Source organism: Achroia grisella, unplaced genomic scaffold (genome assembly GCF_030625045.1).
Source record: "Achroia grisella isolate CSIRO2021 unplaced genomic scaffold, CSIRO_AGI_Agris_v1 utg2770, whole genome shotgun sequence".
Taxonomy (NCBI): Eukaryota; Metazoa; Arthropoda; class Insecta; order Lepidoptera; family Pyralidae; genus Achroia; species Achroia grisella.
This window is the reverse complement of record NW_026712764.1, coordinates 222,521-248,632: the sequence shown is the minus strand read 5'-3', so window position 1 is coordinate 248,632 and position 26,112 is coordinate 222,521. Positions and strand designations below refer to the sequence as shown.

The window sequence follows — 26,112 nt, the reverse complement described above, 5'->3', positions numbered from 1 at the left end:
AATAGCGCCGAGACAATTAGTTGCCACGGCATATGATGAGTGTCGAATGCAACTGTTATCAATAAATGTTTTCTTTCTTTCTTTATTTATTTTCAGTAAATGCATACAGACATCGTCTTTGATCTGCGGAATCTCGATGGCGCGGGAAAGCAACTTCCTCGATATTGAGAATACTTGCACGTGAGTCACGGCTCTGATAGTGTAGTAAGCAGGCAAGCCTGGAGTTCATGAGACTCTGTTAGAGTCCAGATTATTTAATAAGTTTTTGTAAAGTCATCATCTGCTTCTTCCTTATCCCATTTGGGGTCGGCGTAATATGTTTTTCTCTTCCATTCATCCCTGTTCGCAGTCATCTCGTTATTTACTCCCTTTCTTACCATATCATCTTTCACACAGTCCAACCATCTCTTTTTCGGCCTTCCTCTGCCCTTATAACCATCCACATTCATATGTAACCTTTCCATTATTTTCCTGTATTAAATGCTGACCTGCCCCTGGTGAGCTCGCAGAGCGTGCTGCCAACTGCGCTGGTCTCCCGCACGTGCAGGCGGCCGTAGTCCACGAAGTACATGTCGGAGACCACGTCGTCCGGCTCCACGAGGACCATATCCCGCAACAGGTACACGCTGCGCACCGCGCGCCCCAGGTTCCTCAGTAACGACACGTCGCAGTTCACCAGGAACGGGCACTGAACAATTATAGTACCAAATGATCGAAATTTTACCGTAATATAATCCTTACTCCTTACTAATATTATAAATGCGAAAGTAAATCTCTCTGTCTGTCTGTTTGTCTCGCTTTCAAGCGAAAACTACTGCTACGATTAAAATATTTGGTATACAGATAGTCTAGACCCTGAGAAAGGACGTAAACTATTATTTGTTGTGTAAAAAGGGTTGTAAGTGCTTGAAAGAGGGGATGAAACGTTGTATGGAAGTATCATAATTTTTAAAGCAAGAAGCTTGAAACTTATTTTTTAAGATTTTGACTATCAATATGACATTCAAAGTTTGTACGAATTTTACCCTTAAGGGAGTATTATTATAAATAGATGAAATAGAAATTGTATTCATCCTCTATGAGTGGCAGGCACAGCTAGTTAAAAAAAAAATGGGTTTGGACCACTCTTATCCTAAATGATAAGAGTGGTCCACTCCGTAGTCCTATTTTTAGATCTAGTTATATTCAGAGATCTGAAGACCACGTAGCGTAGTCCTAACGCTACGTGGTCCAGGACAAAGGGGGAATCGGATTGTAATATAATGTATATTGAACCCATTGCTAGCAATGTACCATGTCAGATTGGCCTCCAAGCGGTTACCCCTGGAAACCATCGTGATAAATTCCTGGTGAATTTCTCACGATGCCATAACTGAACTGACCTCATGTTCATCCTATCATCCTCCACTGATGCCCCGCCAGCGTAAACCGGTAGCGCAGGCGGGGGCTCATTTCATTATCATCTATTAAAAAAAAGTGGTCCAGGCCCAATTTTTTTTAAACAGCGTTTATTTTTTGGCGGAAATTTGTTACAAAGATTGCATTAGGAGTATTTTATATATTAAGAGATAACCTTTGCGAATGTTGGTCCGTAGATATGAAGGATGGTGTCAGTGCGCAGTGTGATTTGATCGCACATTTTGAGCACATTCCTGTAATCCACTCCGCCCGTTTTGTCCCAATTGTATTCATAGTAGTCCAGAACTACTCTACAAGAAAACATAAATTGTTAGTTAATTCAAATTTAAATTAAAAATATCTCTATTCATGTAGGTCTATTACAGACTCTTATAATATATCAAATTTACCGTCAGTTCGGAATGATTTCAAGATGAGAAGAACCGACAAGAAATTCAGCTCGTATTCTTTTCAAATAAATGTTGTACATGTTAACCATAATACAGATTCATTTAAATTCAAATTTGGGAGAATAGAGTGACCACCAGCATATGCTATTGCAAAAGCAAATAGTCAAATTAGTGTTCGCAACCCAAACAAACCAGTCCCTACAAGCAGCACCCGTTCACGAGTATGATGGATGAGCCAGCCATCATTGCACTCAACCATATTAGAGGGAGCACATCGACCCGGTCCATAACACAAGTTTTGCTTAGATGAATCCCGCCACATGACACCCACAGCCGGCTGCTGAAAAGTAGCCGGCTTCCGGCCGATGGCGCTGGGTGGTTCACCCCAGCAGAATGCTCGGACACTGAGCTTAGTCTTGAGGCACCCAGCGGTCCATAACAGACCAGCAGACGACCCAGTCAGTCAGTCAGCTGTACTTAGCTTGGGTTTAGATGGCGCTGTGATATTGTCATGAGATATTACTATCATTATTATTTACATTTTACTATAGAAATACCAATTATCTTTTTTAAAATAAGTTTAGTATAAGCATTTTTGAAGTCATATATTTTTAATTCTATCACTCATTCGGAACACAGACTGATCGCAAGAAGAATGAGCAGGAAGCGTGTTGCTTTTTTAAATAAATATTAACACAATGTGTATTTAATAACAAACTTAACAAGGATAAGGCATGCGATAATCAACATAGAAACTGCTACGCACTCAATCTTTGTGCAATGAGATAATATTGTCAGTGCTATTAATTTTAAATTAGTATTTTTGTACAAAAACACGCTTCAATTGTTTAATAAGCTTGTTTATAAAGAAAGTGTTTATTAATTTTATATATTTGTCAATGAAGTAGAAATAGAAATAGAAATAATCTTTATTAAAATAAACTCATTACAAGCACTTTTGAATAGTCATATTTTGATTCTACCACTCATTCGGAATACAGATTCATCACAAGAAGAATGAGCAAGTAACTTATGTGTTGCTCTTTTTAATAGATGTTTTTTTATATAAATAATTACAGTATAACAAGTAAGAGGCATGCGATATACATATAATGTCATAGACATAGAAGTCGCTACGCACTCATTATTAATGTAATCAGATAATATTGTCAGTGCTATATATTTAAAGTTTTTCTATAAAAACATTATTATCGTTAACGAATTCTTCAATTTTATAGTAAGCTTTTTTGCAAAGGAACTGTTTTATTTGACATTTAAATCTTTTTTCCTGGCAGATTTATAACAGACTCTGGTATTTTATTGTAAAACCTTACGCAATTTCCATAAAACGAATTACTAACTTTAGCCAAACGTCTTTTAGGTAAAATCAGTTTGTTATTAATATAGTAGATGAATAATACAATATGAACATACTTCTGCAGGGCGGGGTGTATGTTCTCTCGGCGCATAAACACGATCATATCCGTCATATGGTGCTGGAAGCCGGCCAGCAGCGTGTTCACGTTACCTCTGATGCTGATGATGCGCACAGAGAAGTACGTCGTCATCATTGCACCTGGAGGTTACATTAATGCAAACAATTTTCTTTAATAATCTAAATATATATGTATAACTCAAAGGTGACTGACATAGTGATCTATCAACGCACAGCCCAAACCACTGGACGGATCGGGCTGAAATTTAGCATGCAGGTAGATGTTATGACGTAGGCATCCGCTAAGAAAGGATTTTGATTAATTCTACTCCCAAGGGGATAAAATAGGGGATGAAAGTTTGTATGAAACTTTGTCAATTTTAAACCGATCGGGCTGAGACTTTGCATGCAAAAATCTACTATGACGTCGGCATCCCCTAAGAAAGGATTTTGATAAATTTCACCCCTAAGGGGATAAATTAACGCGAGAGAAGCCGCGGGCAAAAGCTAGTATTTACACATAATCACAGGATGCCATTAAAAAAAATAGATCATTGAAGAATCGGCTATTATTTTTTAATAATATACTTGTATAGAGTCGATAATTGAAACCAAAGATAATAATCGTAAAAGTCATGAAACCCATTGGAAGAAGGAGATAATATAACAAAAATGATAGTAAAAACTTGCTTAATTGAATAATCTTTTGTATTTACTAATCTTTTATAAAAAATGTAAATAGAAAAATTGTAGATCTTTTTACCTACCACATCTAGTCACACACCACATTATATTTTCATGTTTAGTTGTAATTATTTATGACATTTTTATTAAATTATTATTTGCACAATTTGACCCACTCAACACTTCCTATGCCACGCAGTAATGAGTTGACTGGAAGAGATATCTTTTAGAGATAAGTCCTCCTTTGTTAACATTATTTCTAATTAATATACTTATAAAATGTATTTATGTGGCGCAAATTGATACCTTCTATACGGCATCGGCCTCTGCAATAGTTTGACGACCTCGGTGGTCTAGCGGTCTAGCACACCGCTTTACGACCGATGGTCGCGGGTTCGATTTCTCGCACGGCACTAACATTTGTAATCATGAGTATGATGGTCTGGGTGTTTTCTATGTGTAATAGGTATGTATTTACGAAAAAAAAAATCTATGTATATGTATCAGTTATCTGGTACCAATAACACAAGCTTTAGCTAGCTTAACATGGGTATAGATGGCGCTGTGAAAAAAAATAATGTTCTCAATAACATTATCTGAAGTGGCCATCAAAATTATCAATATAGTCAGAGTTGGCATTAAAGAAACAGATGTATCATTCTTTAGATATTATTTATTGTTGCACCGATGTGGCATATCTTCGGAATAAACCGTAAATATTTAATGGAATAAAAAAAACAATAAAAGAATAGAAAATTAGGTAAGGTTGTAGGTAAGGTTGTGGTGGACAGCCTTACCTACAATTTTCTATAGGACTTATAGTTATCCGTAAATCGAGATAAACCCTTTTTTTACCCTTAAAAACTCATCCCCTCTACTTCCAGACTCGAAACATCCAATACTAACCAATGACCATTCCAATGTACAAAACCCGCATGAGATGGAAGTTGCTCGGGTTGAGGCTGTTGTACCCAGTGGTGGTGGTCTCAAAAACCACCCAGAAGTACGACGCCAGGTGGAGATTCCACGGCGTCTCCGTCACGTTGAAACGAACTAGTAAAATATAGAACAAATATATCGTATAGCCTTACCATACAATTGTAATTGCAAACAAGCTGACAGTCCACCTGATAGTAAGTGGTAACCGTCGCATATATACAATTATACTACGGTCACGTTATCATGTGACATCGGTGATACAACTCATGCGTTGCCAACCATCACGTTGAAACAAACTAGTAAAACGGAATAGTTTTAATGACGAAGAATGGCAAACAAACTTACGGTCCATGTGATGGTAAGTGGTAACTTTTGCGTATATACGTGAACATTCACGTTATCACGTTATACAAGTGATGCTTTGCCATTAGAGAGTACTAAGATGTCATGCCACTTATCCTGTAATTTCACAACTTAATCTTTATCATGTGACTTCGGTGATACAACTGAGACGTTGCTATTCGAGACGACTGAGATGTCATGCCTCTTATCCAGTAATATCACTGCTTAAACTGCACTCATTGGTCAAAACATAGTTCAGATTTAGCTTGAAAGCCTCTCCGGCGAGCCGTTAACATTGGTCTCACATGCTAATGGTGCTACCATTAGCTTGTGAGACCAAAGTAGAATTAAACAAAATAATATAAATATATATTAATCTTCTTTACAAATTATAAAATAAAGTCGCTTCCACTGTCTGGTAGCTTAGATCTTTTAAACTACGCAACGGATTTTAATGCAATTTCTAGCAATAGATAGAGTGATTCAAGAGGAAGATTTATAATTATGATACATGTGTGTTATTTATAGAACAAAATGAAAATTTCAAAGATCTATAATGCATCCTTGCAAAACCGAAGAGGGTCGTTAGTTTACAAGACTCAACTCACATGACTTGCTGAACAGGTTTATCCAGGAACCACCCTTGTCCTCGAGCGGTACGATCAGACACTGGGTATCATCCATAGAGCTGAATATGTTCACGGAGTAGAAGACGACGCAGCACGTCAGCACGTTCAGCAAGCTCAAGAACAGAGGGATGGCCTTGATGCTGCACCATTATATGTTTAGAACAGAATAGAATATATCTTTATTGCTAACTTTGTGGTACATTAATTTGCAGGTAATTTTATTATATTTACAAATTGCTTCATGAATAGAATAGAATAGAAATAATCTTTATTCAAATAAACTCATTACAAGCACTTTTGAATAGTCATATTTTGATTACCATAAAACGAATAACTAACTTTAGTTAAACAATATTTAGGTAAAATCAGTTTGTTATTGTTACGTAACCTTTTATTACTGTAATGTAAATGTGTAATGTGTTCATATAATATAAATATAAGCTCTCTTTACTATTAGGAAGAATATAAGCACTAGTCATATTGTTTATTCTACCACCCAATCAGAAATGTGTATCATCGAAGAACGAGCAAGAAACAGCTTTTAAATTTAAATAAATAGAATAGAATAGAAAATCATTTATTCAAATTTCGATTCGATATATTCAGCTTAAAAAAGGTAACATTTAAATCTAATGCTACAAAATTGTTACTTCGTAGTAAGAAACTAGTAAAATTTGCATAAATTAGATTGTATAAGCATTATATTGTATAAATTAGACTTGTGGATAAACAGAACAATAATATGTTAATACTTTAGTGTTGTAATACTGTATACTAAATATTGCAATTGTGAGAAAACCTTTAAGTAACCTTATTTTTAAGTACATATAATTTGTATTTCGCTGTTGGTTTTCAAAAAATAAAAAAAAAAAACAAATAAACTTACATTGAAGCACTTTTGAATAGTCATAACATAGTTTTTAATCTACCGCTCATTCGGAAAGCTGTCTCATCACTATAAGAACGAGCAAGAAACTTGCGTGTTTACTCTTTTAAATAATTTTATTATTACTTGACATTTTTAAGTTTAAGTGTGTGAATACAAATGTTGTCCAGGATTCAGTTAATCAAAAATGTCTTACACAAGCAGGATGTCTCTCCTCTCGATGTACCCGGAGAGCGTGAGCATGGCGCCGGGCAGGCGGTACAGCTGCAGGAGGCGGTTCAGCATCAGGAACTGCCGTGTTTGTGTCAAGCGGTACTTTGTCCTCTGTCATTATTTTATATAATGAATGGTAAGCCAACTGACAGTCGATGGTAAATGATCAAATCAAATAAAAATAATTTATTCATTTAGGATCGGGTTTTTTAAAAAGGGTATGTTAAGGTTTCTTAAGGGTTGGCAACGCGCACTTGACACCCCTGATGTTTCAGGCGTCCATAGGCTACGGTAACCGTTTACCATCAGATGGGCCGTATGCTTGTTTTGACACCTACGTGGTATAAAAGAAAATTATAGCCGCTTATGAATCTCAAGGAATTCTGGAAGGCATTGGATGCGAGCAGCGCAGGACCGATCGTCGTGGAGATCTTTGGGGGAGGCCTATGTCCAGCAGTGGACGTCCACCGGGCTGCGATGATGATGATGAATTCCAAAGTTTTTATTAATATTTTTCCCTACCGATCCTTTCTACTGCTAACCTGTTATAGAGAACTTATGGTAAATAATTCCTAAAATAATATTAATTAAGATTAGAATCAAGGAATCACCTTCGAAGATTCTCTCCAAGGGACGGTCTCGTATTAGCGCTGCTGCTTCATCCTAAGGTACCGCGTAATGAATATAGGTCATGAAGGTTTTCGGATGGTTCCCACTTTCGTGGTCCTTTTTTTAGAATATCGTAATGAACATGAACCGTATGCTCGATTGCCACCATCGAAGTATACAAAAAAAGGAATATTTACGGAATGATTCCCTTCCAGGCACTTCAAGGTACTCCAAAGGTAACGAGCAGAAGAGATCCACGATGAAGGCACCTTTCAAGTAGTGTGCTGCAGTGCTTGAAGGATGGTACACCAGGATACCCTGCTCGTTGTAGTAACCAACCAGCATACGCTGAAGGCTGGTCAATTTTAAACCACTTTAGAGTCTAAAGTATCCAGACGTCATTTGACAGCCTAGGTGGTCTAGCGGTTTGGCACACCGCCTTACTTCCGATGGTCGCGGGTTCAATTCCTCGCACGGCACTAACATTTGTATTCATGAGTATGATTGTTTATATCGGTCTGTGTCTTCTACCTGTAATATGTACATATGTATATAGGGATTAGGAAGTGCTAGTAGCTCCAACATTTAAATTCTCCAATGGTTCCAGATCACCCATTTTTACGGCACCATTGTTTATAACTAACTCGGACATCCATTATTTCTCGAATTTACTACATTACGTAAGGAGCTTGCACAAAGCACAAGCTCTAAATATAAGGCTCAGCTGAGTATACACCCTAATGATCTAGCCCACAGGTTACCTGTTAATAACACCCCAAAACGCCTGAAAATGACACAAATACTGGAGTTAGATAAAGTGTACTCCAGGTCCTGAAATCTTAACATAGCGCCGGAGGCATCATTAAAATAAAAAGTCGTGCACTCACTACTGACTGCAGACTTGCATACTTATTTACCAACCAATCTGATTATAGTACACCTACTGATTACGGATATACAAGGAATAAAACAAAACATATATATATTTATATCAATTGTATAGTACTCATAACAAGCTTTATTTTCCTTGGAACTAGATTGCCGTATGAATTGTTCAGGTATTATTAATATTAGTACATTATTCCTTATGATGGAAAAAGGGGTTATTATAATCAAACAGGAAACATACATATCAAAATAAGCGGAGAGATCAAGCAGCCAGGTGAAGAAGTAGAGCGAGGGCCACTGCAGCAACAGGTACGAGTAGCTGGGGAACACCATCGCGGAACAAAGCGCGCACCACGCACGGAACCACTCGTACCTCACCAAATACCGGCCGTCCGGACGGATCGAGAACCGGGGGAACATGTATCTGTACAACGGATTTTTTATACATGATAATGCAACGGTGCACCCTCCTGCGATGACGGTTTACGCTGGCGGGGCACTAGTGGAGGACGATAAGATGAGCATGAGGTCAGGTCAGTTTGTATCGTGACAAATTCACCAGTAATTTATTTTATAATACTTGCTATATACATATATATATATATATATATATATAACATTAAAAGTAAATGGCGTCCAGGGTTATTAGTCCACATAAGTAATAATCCCTCAACGGTGAAATGGCTCATTCACCAGCATCAAAATAGTTTCTCTCGCAGACGACTTTTTACGCGTTTCACCACTTAAAATCTACGATAATCGGATTCAATTGCAACTGTTCAAATTAAAAGAGCTAAAATACCTAAATTGTTATAAAAATGTGACCTTAGTATTGACAAGAATCCCAGTCTTTTAAAGGGATGCAGGTATTCATTATCCATCTCGTATTTCTTGGGCAGTGGGAATTGTACAATGTTCGGCGCCGGGCTGGGTGGCTCATACCAGAGGAATGACTCGCGGGCCATCAACAAGCGGTGTATTCCTTGCAAATGCAATATTTTTTTAATGAAATATATTAGGTCACTTGATATGGCAGGATAATTTTTTGAAAATAATTGTAGAGGGAAAAATAGAAGGAAAGAGGCGGAGGGGAAGACCAAGGCACAGCTACATCAAGCAAATGGGAGTCGTGTCGTACGAACATTTACAGAGCATGATGAAAGATCGCGGTAAGTGGCAAAAGCTTCACCGACAAGAGCGCAGCTCTTAAGTTATGAATAAATAATCTCAACACACACAGCGCTACAACCCGGTGTTCTGGCGGTTTAGCACACCGCTTTACTACCGATGGTTGCAGGTTCGAATCCTCGCACGGTGCAAACATTTGTATTCATGAGTATGATTGTCGTATTCTGGTCTGGGTGTTTTCTATATATATTAAGTATACCAAAAACAATATGTAGTCTATTCTACCCATAACATACAAACTCTGCTTAGCTTGAGACTAGATTTATAATTTTGTATGAGTCTGCATTGACCGGCTCATATAAAATAATAATAATATCTCTAGACAATTCACACAACACCCTGACTGATACAAACAATCTAAATACAAATGTTAAAAAATCCGCAACCATTGCATTTAGGCGGCATGGAAGTGTTAGACGAAAATAGAAATCCAAAATTATTCAAAAGTACCGGTTGTGATTTGACGAACTCGATGGCGTCTTTGATCTGCGGAATCTCGATGGCGCGGGACAACACCTTCCTCGATATTGAGAATACTTGCACGTGAGTCACGGCCCTGATGGTGTAGTAAGCAGGCAAGCCTGGAGTTCATCAAACTCTATTAGAGTCCAGTTTAATTAATAAGTTTTCGAAATGTCATCATCTGCTTCTTCCTTATCCCATTTATTTAGGGTCGTCGTAATATGTTTTTCTCTTTCATTCATCACTGTTCGTAATCATCTCGTTATTTACTCCCTCTCCAACCATATCATCTTTCACACAGTCCACCCATCTCTTTTTCGGCCTTTCTGTGCCGTTATAACCATTCACATTCATATGTAACGCCTTCCTTAAAATATTATCTTCATTCCTACGCATTACATGCCTATAAGTAAGATTTTCATCACTACCCCTGAGCCATTTTCATTGGCATTTCATTCAAGGGCATACCTATATAAAACCAATAATTTATTTTATCAGTGTTTCCAGCATTGTTCAAAAATAAGATTCGAAATTTGACTCACGTAAAAGGCATTCCAGGACACCAAAGTGGGCTTTAACACCGAGAAAACCAACCGCTTGTCTAGTATACGGATTAAAAATCTGGAAATAAATAAGGGATCGTGAATAATAAAATAATATTTTACTAATTACTACATAACATAATAATTAAAAACAAATATAATATACATAATATAATATGTACAATAATTTTCATTTAATTACTACATATATGAGCTATTAATTGAAAATTAATATGTCATAAAAAGTCATCTGTCCCGAAATCCTCAGAGTTTCCTAAATAAACACATTTAAATAAGTTACATTACGCCACTGCTAGAGAAAGAAAAGTCACTGCACTGGCAACAACAGGGGAGTTGCCGGTGAGTTGTTTACCTAAGTAGAAGTAGTAGGTAGAAGAAAGAATTAGAAACGGGATAGGAGGGAAGCGGACAGAGAATATCTTTAGAAAAGAAGGAGTGGGTAGAGCGTTAGAGGAACGAATTAGGAAAGAGATAGGAGGCAGAAGGGAGAGGATAGGAGGATAATATCTTTCGACTACAACTAACTTCTAATAAGACAAGAGTCCCGCGCTCTGTTGAACGTACACAATTTGCTAAGGTATCTAGTATTTCGTTGACGAAAACCCACCTCACAAATGCCCTGTTTGATGACGAACATTTCGTAGCTAATATCGCCGGTGTTCAGAAGAATCTCGTTGGGGGATGTGTAGAACAGTCGAGCCGCTGACGACACGTGCTTGAGGTCTTCCTTATGGAGCAGCTGTAAAAGGTTTTTAGAAATTGCTTATTTATAAGACCCTATATTTATACTATATTTTTTTTCTGTCTCGTAAGTTTAATGAATACACTTATTGTCTCGTATCCGGCAGGCGGGAGTTGGCCTTCAGCCGCTCTATAAGTCCTTCTGCGGGTTTGGAGTGCACATCTCCACTCGCCCCGAGTCCGGTGAAGCTGTAAGCTGCGGCCAACAGCATTAGAGTAATGCAAAAAAACTTCTTGTCTAGTGTCGTTTTTTCGGTGACTCGGTGTTTCATTCTTGAATCTATATGGTTAATATAACCTGGTGGGTATGCAGAAATCTTACATAATGATAATAACATAAGAGGAGGAAAAACAGGGCTGTTAAAATAATCTTAGTAATAACTAAATGCAACTCATACACTGCCATCTAGCCCCAAGCTAAGTAGAGCTTGCGTTACAGGTACTAGACAACTGATAAAAATACTTAAATTACTACGTTTTGTAAGTCCATACATAATATATATAGAAAACACCCAAATCAATACAATCATATTCATGAAAATGATTTCACACAAATGATTGCACTGCGATAGGAATCGAACCGACGACCATTGAAAGTAAGGCGGTGTGCTACATCGAAGACCACGCCACCAAATCATGCACAAATATTAACAGGAATCATATCAGCATTAAAAAGTCAGGCACCAACTAGCATAGGAATATTCAAATTCAAATTTAAAAAATGTGTGCTTTTAGCGCGCATTCCTGCGCTAAGTCGGGCAGTGTAACCGCGAGGTTGGAATGTCCATAAGTTGGAGGGTTTTCTTTACCATAAGTAAAAGTCCGTACACTTAGGCTTCTGAGAAAACAGTACTGTTGACTCCAGGCTCGAGTTGTCCTGGTATTGAGGGAAATGTTGAAAAGTTGAGGGTGTGTCAATCACTGCACAATATAACAGTCAACAAGGACGCGCGAGAGAGTTTTGATGCGATTAAGCCTTACGCGACGACGGGCGACTTGCAGAAAACTTTGCAGGCGACTGTATATAAGCGTGAGTAAGAAGTAAATCAGAAAACCTTTATAAATGGAACAGTTAGAAGATATTTGCTCCGCTGGCTGGCCACTATATCTTGGTACACATGCGGAGGCAGGTCGTAGAAGATGGATTTTTTCTTATTCGCCAATGAATAGGCCTGAAAATATTCAAGTTAATCTTACCGTCAACCGAAAGACATACATATCATTTTTATCATATAATATTCAATTTAAATAAGTAGATTTAATGCACACAACAAGCTAGCTCAAGGTGAAAGAGGATAGTTATAATCCCATTGCTAACAATGTACCATGTAAGGTTGACCTCCACGCAGTTCCTCTGGAAACCACCATGTTAAATCCCTGGTGAATTTGCCACGATGGGCTAACTGACCTGACTTCGTGCTTCTCTTATTACTCTCCGCCAACGTAAAGCATTAGCGAAGATAGGACCATTTTACTATCATCCCGTAAAAAAATCCTTTACATATTAAAATATTTAGTTACACACATTTTCTTTACCTTATCTATGTACCAACATAATTGCAAATATGTAATGAAGCGCTGCCTTATCATGGGATCCACTTCATTCCTTATCAGAAAGTCCTTCACATTTCCAATGCTCGAGTCGTAATCTTCTCTGGAATATTTAAAATAATAATATTCCTTGTTTTATTGGGACCTTTATTTGGTATATCTTTCAGACGAACGTGCACGTTACTTCACTACCCAAAAACTTCATACCTCTCGACCAGGATAATAGGATAATAGCAATTTGAAAAGGCGGATTAGACAGACAGGTAGGGGAGGTACTAGACAACTATTAGAATTCTTTTTTTGTAAACACATATATAATAAACATAGAAAACACCCAGACCGATACATACGTCATACGTCATCTTACTCCTCATACGACATTGAAATTTATATTAATGATTTAACAATAATTCATTTTTAATTCTTCAATAATACCTGTACCGTTGGAAGAAAAGCGGTGTGCTAAATCTCTAGACCACCAGGGCCCTTGATCGATATTGTGATTCGTCTACATACCTCAATGCAGTGGTGACCATAATAGTGGCAGAGTAAGGGGCTTCAATGAAGATGTGGAGTACGATACAGATCTCCAGCACGAACATAGTGTACAGAACATTGTCCCATTTGGTGAGGCCCCACATTTCCAAATGACCTGCGAGGAGATACGAAATGGTGTAGAGAACATTGTCCCATTTGGTGAGACCCCACATTTCCAAATGACCTGCGAGGGGATAGAAAATGGTGTAGAGAACATTGTCCCATTTGGTGGGGCTGGGGCCTTACATTTCCAAATGACTTGCGAGGGGATAGGAAATGGTGTAGAGAACATTGTCCCATTTGGTGGGGCTGGGGCCTTACATTTCCAAATGACTTGCGAGGGGATAGGAAATGGTGTAGAGAACATTGTTCCGTTTGGTGAGGCTGGGGCCTTACATTTAAATTACTTGAGGGTATAGGAAATGGTGCAGAGAACATTGTCCCATTTGATGAGACCCCACATTTCCAAATGACCTGAGAGGGGATAGGCAATAGTGTAGAGAACACTGTCCCATTTGATAATGCCCCACATTTCCAAATGATCTGCGAGGAGATACGAAATGGTGTAGAGAACATTGTCCCATTTGGTGAGACCCCACATTTCCAAATGACCTGCGAGGGGATAGGAAAAATATTGCCTAATTCTTCTTTACGAATCTGCAATAGCAAACCATTTGAGAGTCTATTGGATGAAAAGCTGCGACTGTTCCTAAACGCTCCAAATTTCTAGATAACTTGGGAGGGGAACGGAAACTCCGCGGTTTCAATATAAAATATAGTCTGTGTTATTTTTATGCATACGCTATGTTACTATAAATTTCATTAAAATCCGTTCAGTAGTTTTTGCGTGGTAGAGTAATAAACATCCATACTTACAAACTTTCACGTTTATAATACAATTAAGATTTGTTTTAATAATAAAATAAGTACAAGTGGTTTACAAGTAAATGTAATCATAGATATCGCCCAGTAGAGTCCAAAAGTGATCCTGTTCTCGACGGTGGCCTCGTCCAGCGGCTCGTTCGCCCAGTACGGGGAGTGAGTGAAGTTCGTCACCACACAGTAGCCAAATCTGTAATCAATATGGTATCACTTCTGTTTTTTCAGAGTATTGGGGCACAAAATTGCTTATAAATAGTGACTCGGACAAAAAAGGGCATTACGCCAGATTACTTTCATATAAAAGGCAGTCAGTCTTTGTTTTAGTGCAATATGTATGTTAATAAAAATCTATTTTGGTACAACAACCCTATAATATCTATACTTTATTAATTATGTGTATTAAATGAACATATACACATTATTTAAGTGCAACCGTCATGAATCACTAAAAGCTGGCTAGCATGGTAATGGGTAATGGATGGTAGCGAAAAATATTAATATAAAAATCATTTCAAAGCGGCTAAAATATCCTACATGAATGATTTTTGATTTAATTTGAATGTCAAATTTGTCTCAGGAAAAAATGAATACAAAAAACTTGTCGAAAGTGACTCACTTTAGTCGCATTTGAAAAGTTTTTTTCTTTTTCCTATATGAATGATTTTTTTATTTGATTTGAATGTCAAATTTGTTTTGAAGATATAAAAACAAATTATATGCTTAGGATGCGTGTTAACGTAACTGGAAGCACATGAAGCCCTGCTGCAGGGCGGCTATCAGGTAGCAGGCGATCAGCAGCAGCAGCGTGTACGACATGAACCTCAGCACGTTACTGTGGTACACGCACACGTCCTCCAGCATCTTCAGCACACGGAACACCTGCAATACGACGGCTTCGGTAGTCCAATGGTTTAGTAAACCACCTTACTTCCAATGGTCGCAGTTTCGATTCCTCGCACGGCACAAACATTCATGAGTCTGATGGCTATGTGATGGCTCTTTACAATGGGTAGCTATAGGGGGAAGGGGATTGTCAATGTACCATATCAGGTCAAACTCTACGCGGTTCCTCCTGAAACCATCTCATCATCACCTCATTTCATCCTATCACACTCCACCCGTATCACACTATCCCGTTCCCACAGGCGAGTATACCATTCCATTTTCATTCATTAAAAAATAACGGGTAGCTATAATGATGTACAGTTTTTTTTATTTTTTATGCCATACATTAAACCAATTCATCCAAAAAATATACCTTAGGCAATCTCAGCAACTTATTAATGCCAGCGAAATGCCCTTCACCGATGAACTCGAAAATGGGTAGCGTGCTGATCACGTCCAGCACGAACCAGTGGCTGCGCATCTGCTGCGAGGATGTCTGTGCGAACGATATTGGCACACCTGTGCACCAGTAACTGGCAGTGAGAGAGTGAAAGGACCTTAAGAATTGGGACTTTTTTACATACGATAATGAAATAATACGCTAACAGTTTACGCTGGCGGGGCACCAGTGGAGGATGATAGGATGACCATGAAGTAAGGTCAGTTAGCCCATCATAAAAAGTTATCCAGGAATTTAACAAGATGGTATCCAGAGGAAACCGCGAGGAAATCAACCTGAGATAGGGCATTGCTAGCATGGGTCTATTAGTCCATATTAACAATCCTCTATCCCTTAATAATTGAGATTATTTATCAACATTGCATCATGGAAACCAAAATGCTTACGTTCTACTGAATTCATCTAGATATGCTTTTTGACTTATTTTCGTCCATCTCCTCCACTGATGATCCCCAAATGTATATGCTGCTAACAATATGGACCCTGCTGCCCTAACAGGATACTATGAGAGCAAGAAGGTGCACAGCTCTATTATCACATATACACAAAGACAAACTAGCAGTGAAAATTCAATCAATTTAACAAGAGATACTTAGAGAGATATACATAACCTACAGACATTAGCCTACACAGATAAATGTATATATTTATAACTATTTGATATATTAATGAACCCCAATTCACTGTGAAGCATTATTCTAAACAAATGAATGGATGGAGTACCATTCCATTACAAAATAGGTTCTGGATACAGTCTTACAGACTCTGTAAGAGAAGCACTCTAATTAGGAAAACTAAAGGGTCATTTGACTAAATTATTCATGATGTGGGATCATACAGAACAGGTTGTTACATAGACAAAAAGGCATTCGAATTATAAAATTAATATAGATAAGAAAATATAACAATTTAAAAACCTGACCTTCCTCAACGTTGGCACCAGTTGAGAGGTACGCGATCAGGTCCAGTGCATACACCACTGTCATCACGTAGTCAAAGAATCTGAACTCCAGCGGCACGGTCTTCGTAAACACCAAGTAGTATGGGTGGACCTATCATAATTTACCGCAACAGAAAACATGTATCAGGTGACAGAAAATATGCATATGAAATATTATAAAGAGAAAAATGTATTTTTATCTGTTTGTCCCGAAGAAATTACTAGCCCGATTTAAAAAAGTTCTATACCATTGCTATACTTTTTTTTTTTTTTTTAACGTGTGGAAAATCTTCAAAAGACCGTCACCCCGCCGGAAAATGGCGAGGTGGTGTGTGGGTCTTGTACCCACTAAAAAACCACACGGTGTACCTTAGTGCAATAGCCAGGGGAATCGCAATGCATTCTACCCCAGCTCCGACGTCGACGGCCCGCCCTGTATAAGTTCTAGGTCAGGCCCCATCTCGTTTTGTGATTAGGGCGACCTATTTCGCCCTACTCCATTGTGGAGGCGTGTGGGTACACGCGCACACCTCCGGGGCCTTTAATAGGGACCGCCTCCCAAGGCAGTCACCCCGGCCCCAGTGGGGGATAGAGGGGGCGGAGTTGGATATGCTCCCACCTCTAGGCCCAAAATCTCTTCTGCGGCGGAGGGAAGCGGGACGATCTGACTCCCGCTCCCTTTCCGCCGCCTCCTTCCGCGAGATAACTTCCTTTTCGCAGAAGGAGCTCACCGCCAGCCACGATCCCGCCGAATTTAGTTCGAGGATGGTCAGTAGACCATCCTCCGAACTAAATTCGGCAGCGAGAGATCGTCCCCCACTATTCGTGTGAGGACACGGCGCTCACTCTCAAACGCTGGACATATTTCCAGCGTGTGTTGCGCCGTGTCCTCTACACCTCCGCATTCGTGGCAGCCGGTCGTCGGCTCCTTCCTCGCCACATGACACAGATACCGCCCAAAGCAGCCGTGCCCGGACAGTATCTGTGTCATGCGGTACGTCAGTGGCCATCTCCTATTCATCCACCTTTTGAGGGTGGACGGACAGCCTCGATGGTCCTCAGGCCGGTGACGGGCTCATCAACCTCGCCCGCCATTCGATCCTGAGGATCCGCCGAGAGTCGGACCTCCGCGCTTCAATCTCGTGACCAGCGGGTGCCTCCCCATGGAACGTGCTCCGCGCGCCAGTGATACACTGACGCGTGGAGCTCCGCTACCAAGTCCCACGGAGGAGACCCCGCCAGCAGACCCGCCGCTTCCCCGGATATGGTGCGGTAGCCTCTAATGGCCCTGATGGCCATGGCCCTGTGTGGCCTGTTGAGGCAGGCCACATTTTCCCTACCTAGGGCCCCCACCCAGAGGGGGGCCCCGTACAGGGCCATGGACCGCACCACGCCGAGGTATAGGCGGCGGGAACCTTCTCCCGGGCCCCTCACGTTTGGCAGCAGCCAGCTAAGAGCGCCGGCGGCTGCCATGAGGCGAGGGACCAGGTTCCGGAAGTGAGCGCGGAAGCTCCAACGACTGTCCAGGTCAAGCCCCAAGTATCGAATACAGGGCTTGACCCCCCCCCTCTGGCCACTGACGACCAGCTGGGCATCCGGAGGTGGCGCACGCCGAGGCCCATGAAAACACAGGACCTCGGTCTTCTCCAGCGCCACCTGGAGCCCAAGCCTTCTAATTCGGCCGACGACCAGCGCCACGCTTGCAGTGGCAAAGCGGGTAGCCTCCCGTAGGTCCCGCCCCCGGGCAGTGACCAAGGTGTCATCCGCGTAACACACGAGGTCAGTGCCCGTTAAAAGGGCGCCCCGCAGGTTCCAATCATACCCGTTGTTCCACAGGATCGGGCCCAGAACCGATCCCTGTGGAACACCGCGTTGCATTTCCCTCGACACTACAACGCTGTTCCGCCCCGTGCAGAGCACAGACTGTCTTCGAGGTAGGCCCCGATCACGTCTCGAATGTAGGAGGCGCGCAATGGTACTGCAGCGCCTCCCTAATAGTCGCAAAGGGCAGGGTGTTGAAGGCGTTCTTAATGTCTAGAGAGACCGCCAACAACACCCCACCCTGGGACGTCGCCTCTTCCGAGAGGGAGCGCACACGCGAGATCGCGTCTATCGTCGAGCGCCCTCTCGGAACCCGAACTGCTTCGGGCTGAGATCGGGACCTACCTGAGACAGGTGAATGGACGAGTCGGCCCGCCAAGATTCTCTCAAAGAGCTTGCCGATCTCGTCCAACAGCACTATGGGGCGGAACGTCGAGGGAACCACCGAACCTGCGGGGTGCTCCGCTTTGCGGAGCAGGACCACTCTACCCGCTTTCCACTGGTTGGGAAACCGTCCCGACTCCAGACACGCATTGAACAAGCGCCGGAGTCGGTCCCCTAGGGTGTTTAAGGCCAAGGCCAGGACGCGGCCGTGGATACCATCCGGACCCGGGGCGACATTCTTGCCCCGGAGTTTATCCACGGCCGCGGCGAACTCCTCCACGGTGATGGCAGGAACCGCAGCAGCGCTGACGCCGCTGGCCTCTTCATCACTGCCACGCGGCATCATCGGAGGAGGTGTGAAGGGAGGCTGTCTCGGGAACAGCTCCTCCAACACCTCCTCCAACTGCTGCGGCTGGAGACCCTCTGCCACGGGGGGCGCCCAGGGGCGTAATTTGCCCCTGACGAACCTATAAGGACGCCCCCATGGATCCCTGTCCAGGGTCTCCAATACCATTGCTATACTGCATTATCCCGGAGTAACCAAGGGTGTATTTTTCACCACGTTTACACGGGATAAAAACTGGCCTGTTACCTTCTCCATCCAAAGATATGTAGGTAATATCTTAGGTCTTAATGATTGATTAATTTAAGATACCAAAGCGTAATACGCAAAGAAGCAAAAATACTCACGATGCACACAACAACAATCAGACATGAGACAAAGGACTGCCACGCGATCTGCAGCGAGGACTCCGGCTGCAGGATGCACGGGAATGTGGACCGCAGGCAAATGGCGTCCGTTTCTTGGTTTAAAGTTGCATCCGGTCGCTACACGTGACAGCAAATTTAATAGCATTTATTCATAAGCCTCCAAATTTCATTTATCATCTGAAAAAACTCATACTGTAGTCTCTCGAGAAAACCTCGGCAGGTCATTTCACAATCTAAGTGTACGCAGGAGCTCCAAGTTCCTCTGAAATGCACTGTTCGAGAACACTTAATAGATTTATATTATCTTGTTTAATTCCACTAGTATTAGCATGTGTGAGACTACAAATATTGAGTGTGGAAACCCGACCACCGCTCCTGGAAGCGTTACAACCTTCCTATTGATGATCAAATTCCGACCGTTATTGAGTCTACACCTATGTTGCGACGCGTGTTTCACCTCTGAACGAGACATTATCAGGTATTGAATAGAGTTCGAATATAGCTTGAAGCCTAGTGTTGACTGTTCTGCAACCAAACTGCGACAGTCGACACAATGCTTCAAGGCTATAAAGTAATGAAATGGAGATTGTGTTAGCAATAAGACACCCTTGTGTGTGTTTTTTCTTCAATATTTTGTTTTATTTTTCATTGTATCTACTGTTAAAATTGATGAAATAAAGCATTATAAATAAATATATAACAATTTCCTTATCCTAAACTAGATGTTTAATGAAAACCATACGAACATTTCTCATAATGTAACAGCCAGCAATTTCTAAGAAGAAATCAGTTCTAGGCAGCAGCAGGTTGCCGTTGGCGTCTTTTGCTTCTTTCAACGCCAACAGATTCCGCTTGAAGTGTAGGATACTACTCTTGTGCCTTTTAATATTAATAAAATAATGCAGTAGATAAAATCAGAGAAAACATCTCGTCCCTTACTTACATTTGGAACCAAAGGTCGTGAGTTTCGTACGGTCGTTTTCTATTGTCCGCGATACAAAAAACTTCTCAACTTTAGAGAAACTGACTTTATTGCAAAACCATTGTACGAGAAACTGATGTTGATTTATTTGATCTGTAGCCACGACAGGTATCCTAAAGATAATCATATTAATAAATATAATCATCAACAAACATTCCGAGATCTAATAATCGTAAATTATTATAGTATTGTGCCCTAGGCTCGCTTACTTCTAAAGTGGGTGAAAATCCATAATGTATATCGGATTTTTACGGACTAAAGAATTCGTGGCTCTTTGGCCGGGTGGACATCTTTTGAAAATATTTCCGCACTTAAAAAAACCGTTCGGAACCTGAGGTCCGAATCTCATCCTATACGAGTTTATTATTTCGGTGCATTTATAAAATACGTTTTTGATATCTATAGCTACATAAATAACATTTTGTGGATATTTGGAAAGCTTACTTGACATCTTCGGGTGTTTTTGAATAAAAATGTTTCTTCACTCTTTCAAAATGTTCCTGGTGAAGTATAATAGCAATTATCAAGTACTGTAACAATACTATCGAATTCATTTACATCTAGTACAATATTTCACAGATAATAGAAAGGATAGACCGATTTTGCTGATAAAACCAATTAGCAAGAGCATATATTAAAATTTAATTTTTTAAATATATTTTAGTTATTATCATTAAAGTAGTCAGTTAATAAACGTAAAAGGCGGCTCATCAATTTTATGTAAATGCTTTTAGAACAAATCACTTTCTTTCAAATGATGAAAATAGTCTTAAAGAAGAAGACAATTTTATAATAAAAATAGATTTAGGACATTTTAAGAAAAAATTGCTGGTCTATTAAGATGATCACTTACATAGAAGGCCGCTAGAATAAGGCGTGTATGGTCAGTGCCCCTGGCGTACTTGAGAGCGACGCGCCAGAGGTCGGCAGCGGCGAGCACGTGCGCGGCGCAGAACGTGGCGGCGCGCATCTCCACGGGGCGCAGCCGCAGCCCGCGGGCCATGCGCCCGCCAGTGGACTCACTACCGTGCCGCGCGTCATACGCAGGATGGCCGTGCTGTTGTCCTCTGCTGTTAACATCTGCATTGACCAGAGAATCAATCGACTCAAAGTGATCGTAATAAAAATTCGACGACCTCAGTCTAGAGGTTTAGACACCGCCTTACTTACAATGGTCGCAGGTTAAATTCCTAGCATTGTACAAACATTTGTACCCATGAGTATTATGCATGTATTTACAAAAAAGTCTGTAGAAAGTCCTTTGTTATTTCATAAACGGTTCGAGAGTGGGTTGAGGTTGTATTGCAGCTTCTATTATTATTACAAACTTATATTTAATCAATCAATCAATGCATGATAAAGAAGTTACTAGTTAAAAGGCACTAGTTCTTACTTCAATGTCTCCGTAAGTGACATATATTATCGACGACTTGGTGGAGAGCCGCTTGATGAGAGTATCCCCCGGTATATAATGTATTGTACTCATTTTCTTGGCCACTTCAGATAGAAACTCAAAGGAGAGGTCGCAGAGGATCCGACTCTAAATTGAATCATTATCTATTAGCCAAAAACAACACTCCAAATATACTTCAAATCGTCACTCCAATATGTTTACGAAGTTGACCAATTACCATCAAATAGACAGTTAATTCGTTTTTTATAACACTATGGTGGCAAACAAGCTTATGATCCATATGAAGGTAAACGGTTACCGTAGTCTATGGACGTCTGAAACACCAGGGGTGTTACGGGCACGTTGCCGACTCTTAAGAAACCTTAACATACCTATTCTTACAAGATCTTGGAGACGAAAAGCAGTTGTGTGTTAGGACTTCTTGTATTTTTGTGCTATGTTTAAGATACAATGTGTTTTCTCTTTTTATTGGCAACTTCCGATAGAAACTCAAAGAAAAGATCGCAAAGCCGACTCCGATGAATTAAATTCAAACATTATTTGCAATGTAGACTATAAATAAACATAGTTAGAAATGATCAAACTAACTACCACTTTGATCAACTACATCCGCTAACAATTTTATCGTGTTTGCTCTTAATCTATTATTCTGCTTGAAAATTCTAGGTACCGAACCAGAATTAGAATACTACAAATAGGGATCCTCCTTACTAACATTGTCACAAATGAGGTCTAATAACCCCATTGCTTTTTGTCATATAATACTTAATTTCAATAAGTAAATTTAATACACACTGCAATAAGCTAGCACAAAGTGGAAGAGGATAGTTATAACCCCATTACTTGCAATGTACCATGTCAAGTTGACCTCCACGTGGTTTCCTCGGAAACCATCGTGGTAAATTTCTGGTGAATTTACCACGATGGGCTAACTGATTTGATCTCATGTTCATCTTATCATCCTCCACTTTTGCCCCGCCAGCGTAAACTGTTAGCGCAGGCGGGAGCACCATTTCATTAACAGGTCTAGTCGTTGTTATCGTTGTTCTTTTAATGCAATGTATCATTACATACCTTTTGTGTTGCCTCGAAGTATATATCTGTATATATAGTAGCAGAGAGAGTAGGAGGGTATGTAGGTAACAGTTGAGTAGCCGACACCGCTCGTTGCTTGTGCCAGTACATTTTATAGAATGTCTCCACTTTTTCGCGGAGATTTGGCGGAACTTTTGTTGATTTCTGAAGACGGAGTAGTCTATTTTTATGGCCTGTGTTAATTTTTATTAATGATAAAGGAATGATGCACTCGCTTAACGATTTACGCTTTCGGGACACAAGTAAAGGATGAAAGATGAGCATGAGATCAGGTCAGTTAGCGCATCTTCACAAATCCACTTGGAATTTATAACGATAGTTTCCAGAAGTAACCGTGTAGACCTAACATGATACAATACTAGCTATGGGGGTCCATTACTAATAATCCCCTTCCCCCTGTCGTCTATCTAGTGCAGTGAACATAAAACTCCACAATTAAACATTTTTTTTTTATTCTTTATTGCACTTTAAAAGAGTGTATAAAAGGCGAGCTTAATATAAATTATAATGCCATATGGCATTCTCTACCAGCTAACCTTTGGGTAGAACTAGAAAGCGTTGTAGGGCAGTAATGGCGAAAATTTTTGATATATATCATTTATGTTATATAAATATAATATATACTTTAAAAATAAATATTTCCAAAAATAAAGTTTTCACAGAGTTTCTGGTATCTAGCCTCAGGCGACTAGGGGATTTATTATGCTATATACACAACGCACAGTAAATTAAGAGAGGAACGCAATATCTGCACCACATAAAACTGTCTAAGTAGGACCTAGTTGAGTATGAATTCATTCTACTGTTATTATTGGAGCCAGGTGTTTTGATATTGTGGTAGCCAGATGGATTATAGTCGAGTTTGATAACCGTTTGTGCATATTAATCATTTGTTACCTATGGTAGACTAAACATCGTCTGCATAGATTCTTATTCACGGTCTTTACTTAATTCAACCTCCAAACAGCTTACTGTGTTTCACTTTTAGAGCGCTCTCTATTAGGCAGTGGAATTACAGGATGAGAGGCATAATACCTTAGTCCTTTGGAATGGCAATGAGAGAGTGGTATCGAGGGTGTTCTATAACAATCCTTAGTGCTATTCTTGTATATAGGCGACGGTTACCACTTACCATCAGATGGGCTGCCTGCTTGTTTGCTATTCCAATTATATAAATAGACCTAATATGGTTTCTACAGGATCATGAAGACGAAAAGCCATTGTGTTTTACTTCTTGGATTTCTTCCGCTATATTTAGGAATTACTCACCATCTCTTTCATAATCAGCCTGTACCTCGCACGGAAAGCTTCCTCAGGCCTCATGTATATACTGATGACGAGTGTAAGCGACGCCACAGCAGCCCCAGTCACCACCAGGCAACCGGTGATCATCACCAACAGGCACGTTATACGCTCTATGTCATTTGATGGTGCTACTGACGGCCTGATGAAATACAAGTAGAATTGTAGGAAGGTTGTTTCCCGCGCCTTCCCTAGAGACTAGGGTCCTAGTCCTAAGAGGACGAGAAGTAGTGGATTCCGCAAAGGGAATCCGCAGAGAAGGGGTAAATCGCTGCGCTGCTAGAGTGGGCCACCGCCGTCGGAACCGCGAACGATGTGAATCCAAACATCGATCCCGCGACTCCGGCATATGGCGTTGGGTGACGGGCATTTCGTTGTTTTTGGTGAGTAGGGGTCTCACAGTAGCCACTTGCCTATCCCGGGGCGGGCGGGTCTCCATGAGAGATTTTCTCCAAGTCAAAAAAAGAATAAATCTATTGCTTGTGCTTGTACAAATGCTGGTAAATGTGGTTTTTGACGACCTCGCAAGGCTAATCCAAATCTTTCGATGGTCCCGGGTTGTGGTAGTGTATATTTGGTGTGTGGTTTTAAAACGCCATCTTGTTTTACGTGGGTTGCATTACATCTGCTGATATGACGCAATTAATACCAGAGAAAAACTGTTAAATTAGCTATGACGGCCTCCGTGGTTAGTAGACGGCTTTTCTTCCGATGGTTCGATTTCTCGCACGGTGCAAACATTTGTATTCAAGAGCATGTTTGTTTGTATCGGTCTGGGTTTTCTATGTATATTATGTATGTATTTACAAAAAATATGTATCTATGTATTTACATCTGTTCTCTAGTACCTATAACACAAGGTCAGCTTACCGTGGGACTAGATGGCGCTGTGTTAATTGTCCAGGGTTACTGATTATTATTATCTTTAAAAAAATACTATACAATGTTCCATTTCACTGTGTATTTTGTATGAAAATGCTATTCAGAAAATACACTTAGTAAATAAACTTAAACGGTCTAGCACACCGCACCGCTTTACGTCCGATGGTCGCGGGTTCGATTCATCACACGGCACAAACATTTGTATTCATGAGTATGATTGTTTGTATCGGTCTGGGTATCTTCTATATATATTATGTATGTATTTACAAAAAAAAAATATATCTATGTACTTGTATCAGTTATCTAGTACCCATAACACAATCTTTAGCTAGCTTAACTTGGGACTAGATGGCGCTGTGTGAATTGTCCGGAGATTATTATTATTATTAAGACTTTATACAAAATCCATGACAAGTAACCACTTTCAGCGGCGCAACATATATATGTAGGTACATACCCAATAGGTATGAACATTTTGTTGACAATATACACCGCGAACAGGAATTGACTGGCAATATCGTCCTTATGACCATCGTAATAAAGATTGTCATGTTGCACTTCATACAGAGCACGCTTCCATGCAGGGGCCTCTGTGTATTCGCGCTCAAACTGCATAGAAATATATAAATAATATACGTATGTACAATACTTATTTTATAATTAGTTACCTATATTATAACAGCTAGGATTAAAGAGTATAGTGTTGTAAAGCCGAAGCCGGGTAGAATATTTTAGAAACTGAATCACTTGTATAAAGAAATAAAGTGAAAATGGTAAAATAATATTATGACTCATATCTTAACATCTCCCCATCGATAACACACTCACCGAGAGAGGTTGAGATGGTACGGCCAAGTAATGAGACGAGAAGAGAGTCAT

The 26,112-nt window shown here is 40.3% G+C and overlaps 1 protein-coding gene across 1 annotated transcript in view; it reads right to left on the bottom strand.

Annotated features, from left to right (window-relative positions):
• Positions 1-26,112, bottom strand: part of LOC131843082 (uncharacterized) — a 40,198-nt gene extending 14,086 nt beyond the window's left edge. Inside the window, 29 exon segments of the mRNA XM_059191678.1 lie at positions 489-688; positions 1,574-1,709; positions 3,243-3,384; positions 4,834-4,980; positions 5,847-5,977; positions 6,920-7,042; positions 7,739-7,900; positions 8,675-8,857; positions 9,259-9,415; positions 10,008-10,207; positions 10,610-10,704; positions 11,254-11,385; positions 12,443-12,559; positions 12,924-13,041; positions 13,455-13,590; positions 14,417-14,547; positions 15,100-15,236; positions 15,616-15,761; positions 16,625-16,754; positions 19,538-19,675; positions 20,305-20,437; positions 20,985-21,040; positions 21,394-21,518; positions 21,521-21,620; positions 21,934-22,080; positions 23,029-23,193; positions 24,319-24,493; positions 25,691-25,842; positions 26,062-26,112. Coding sequence (XP_059047661.1) covers positions 489-688; positions 1,574-1,709; positions 3,243-3,384; positions 4,834-4,980; positions 5,847-5,977; positions 6,920-7,042; positions 7,739-7,900; positions 8,675-8,857; positions 9,259-9,415; positions 10,008-10,207; positions 10,610-10,704; positions 11,254-11,385; positions 12,443-12,559; positions 12,924-13,041; positions 13,455-13,590; positions 14,417-14,547; positions 15,100-15,236; positions 15,616-15,761; positions 16,625-16,754; positions 19,538-19,675; positions 20,305-20,437; positions 20,985-21,040; positions 21,394-21,518; positions 21,521-21,620; positions 21,934-22,080; positions 23,029-23,193; positions 24,319-24,493; positions 25,691-25,842; positions 26,062-26,112 — 3,965 coding nt within the window.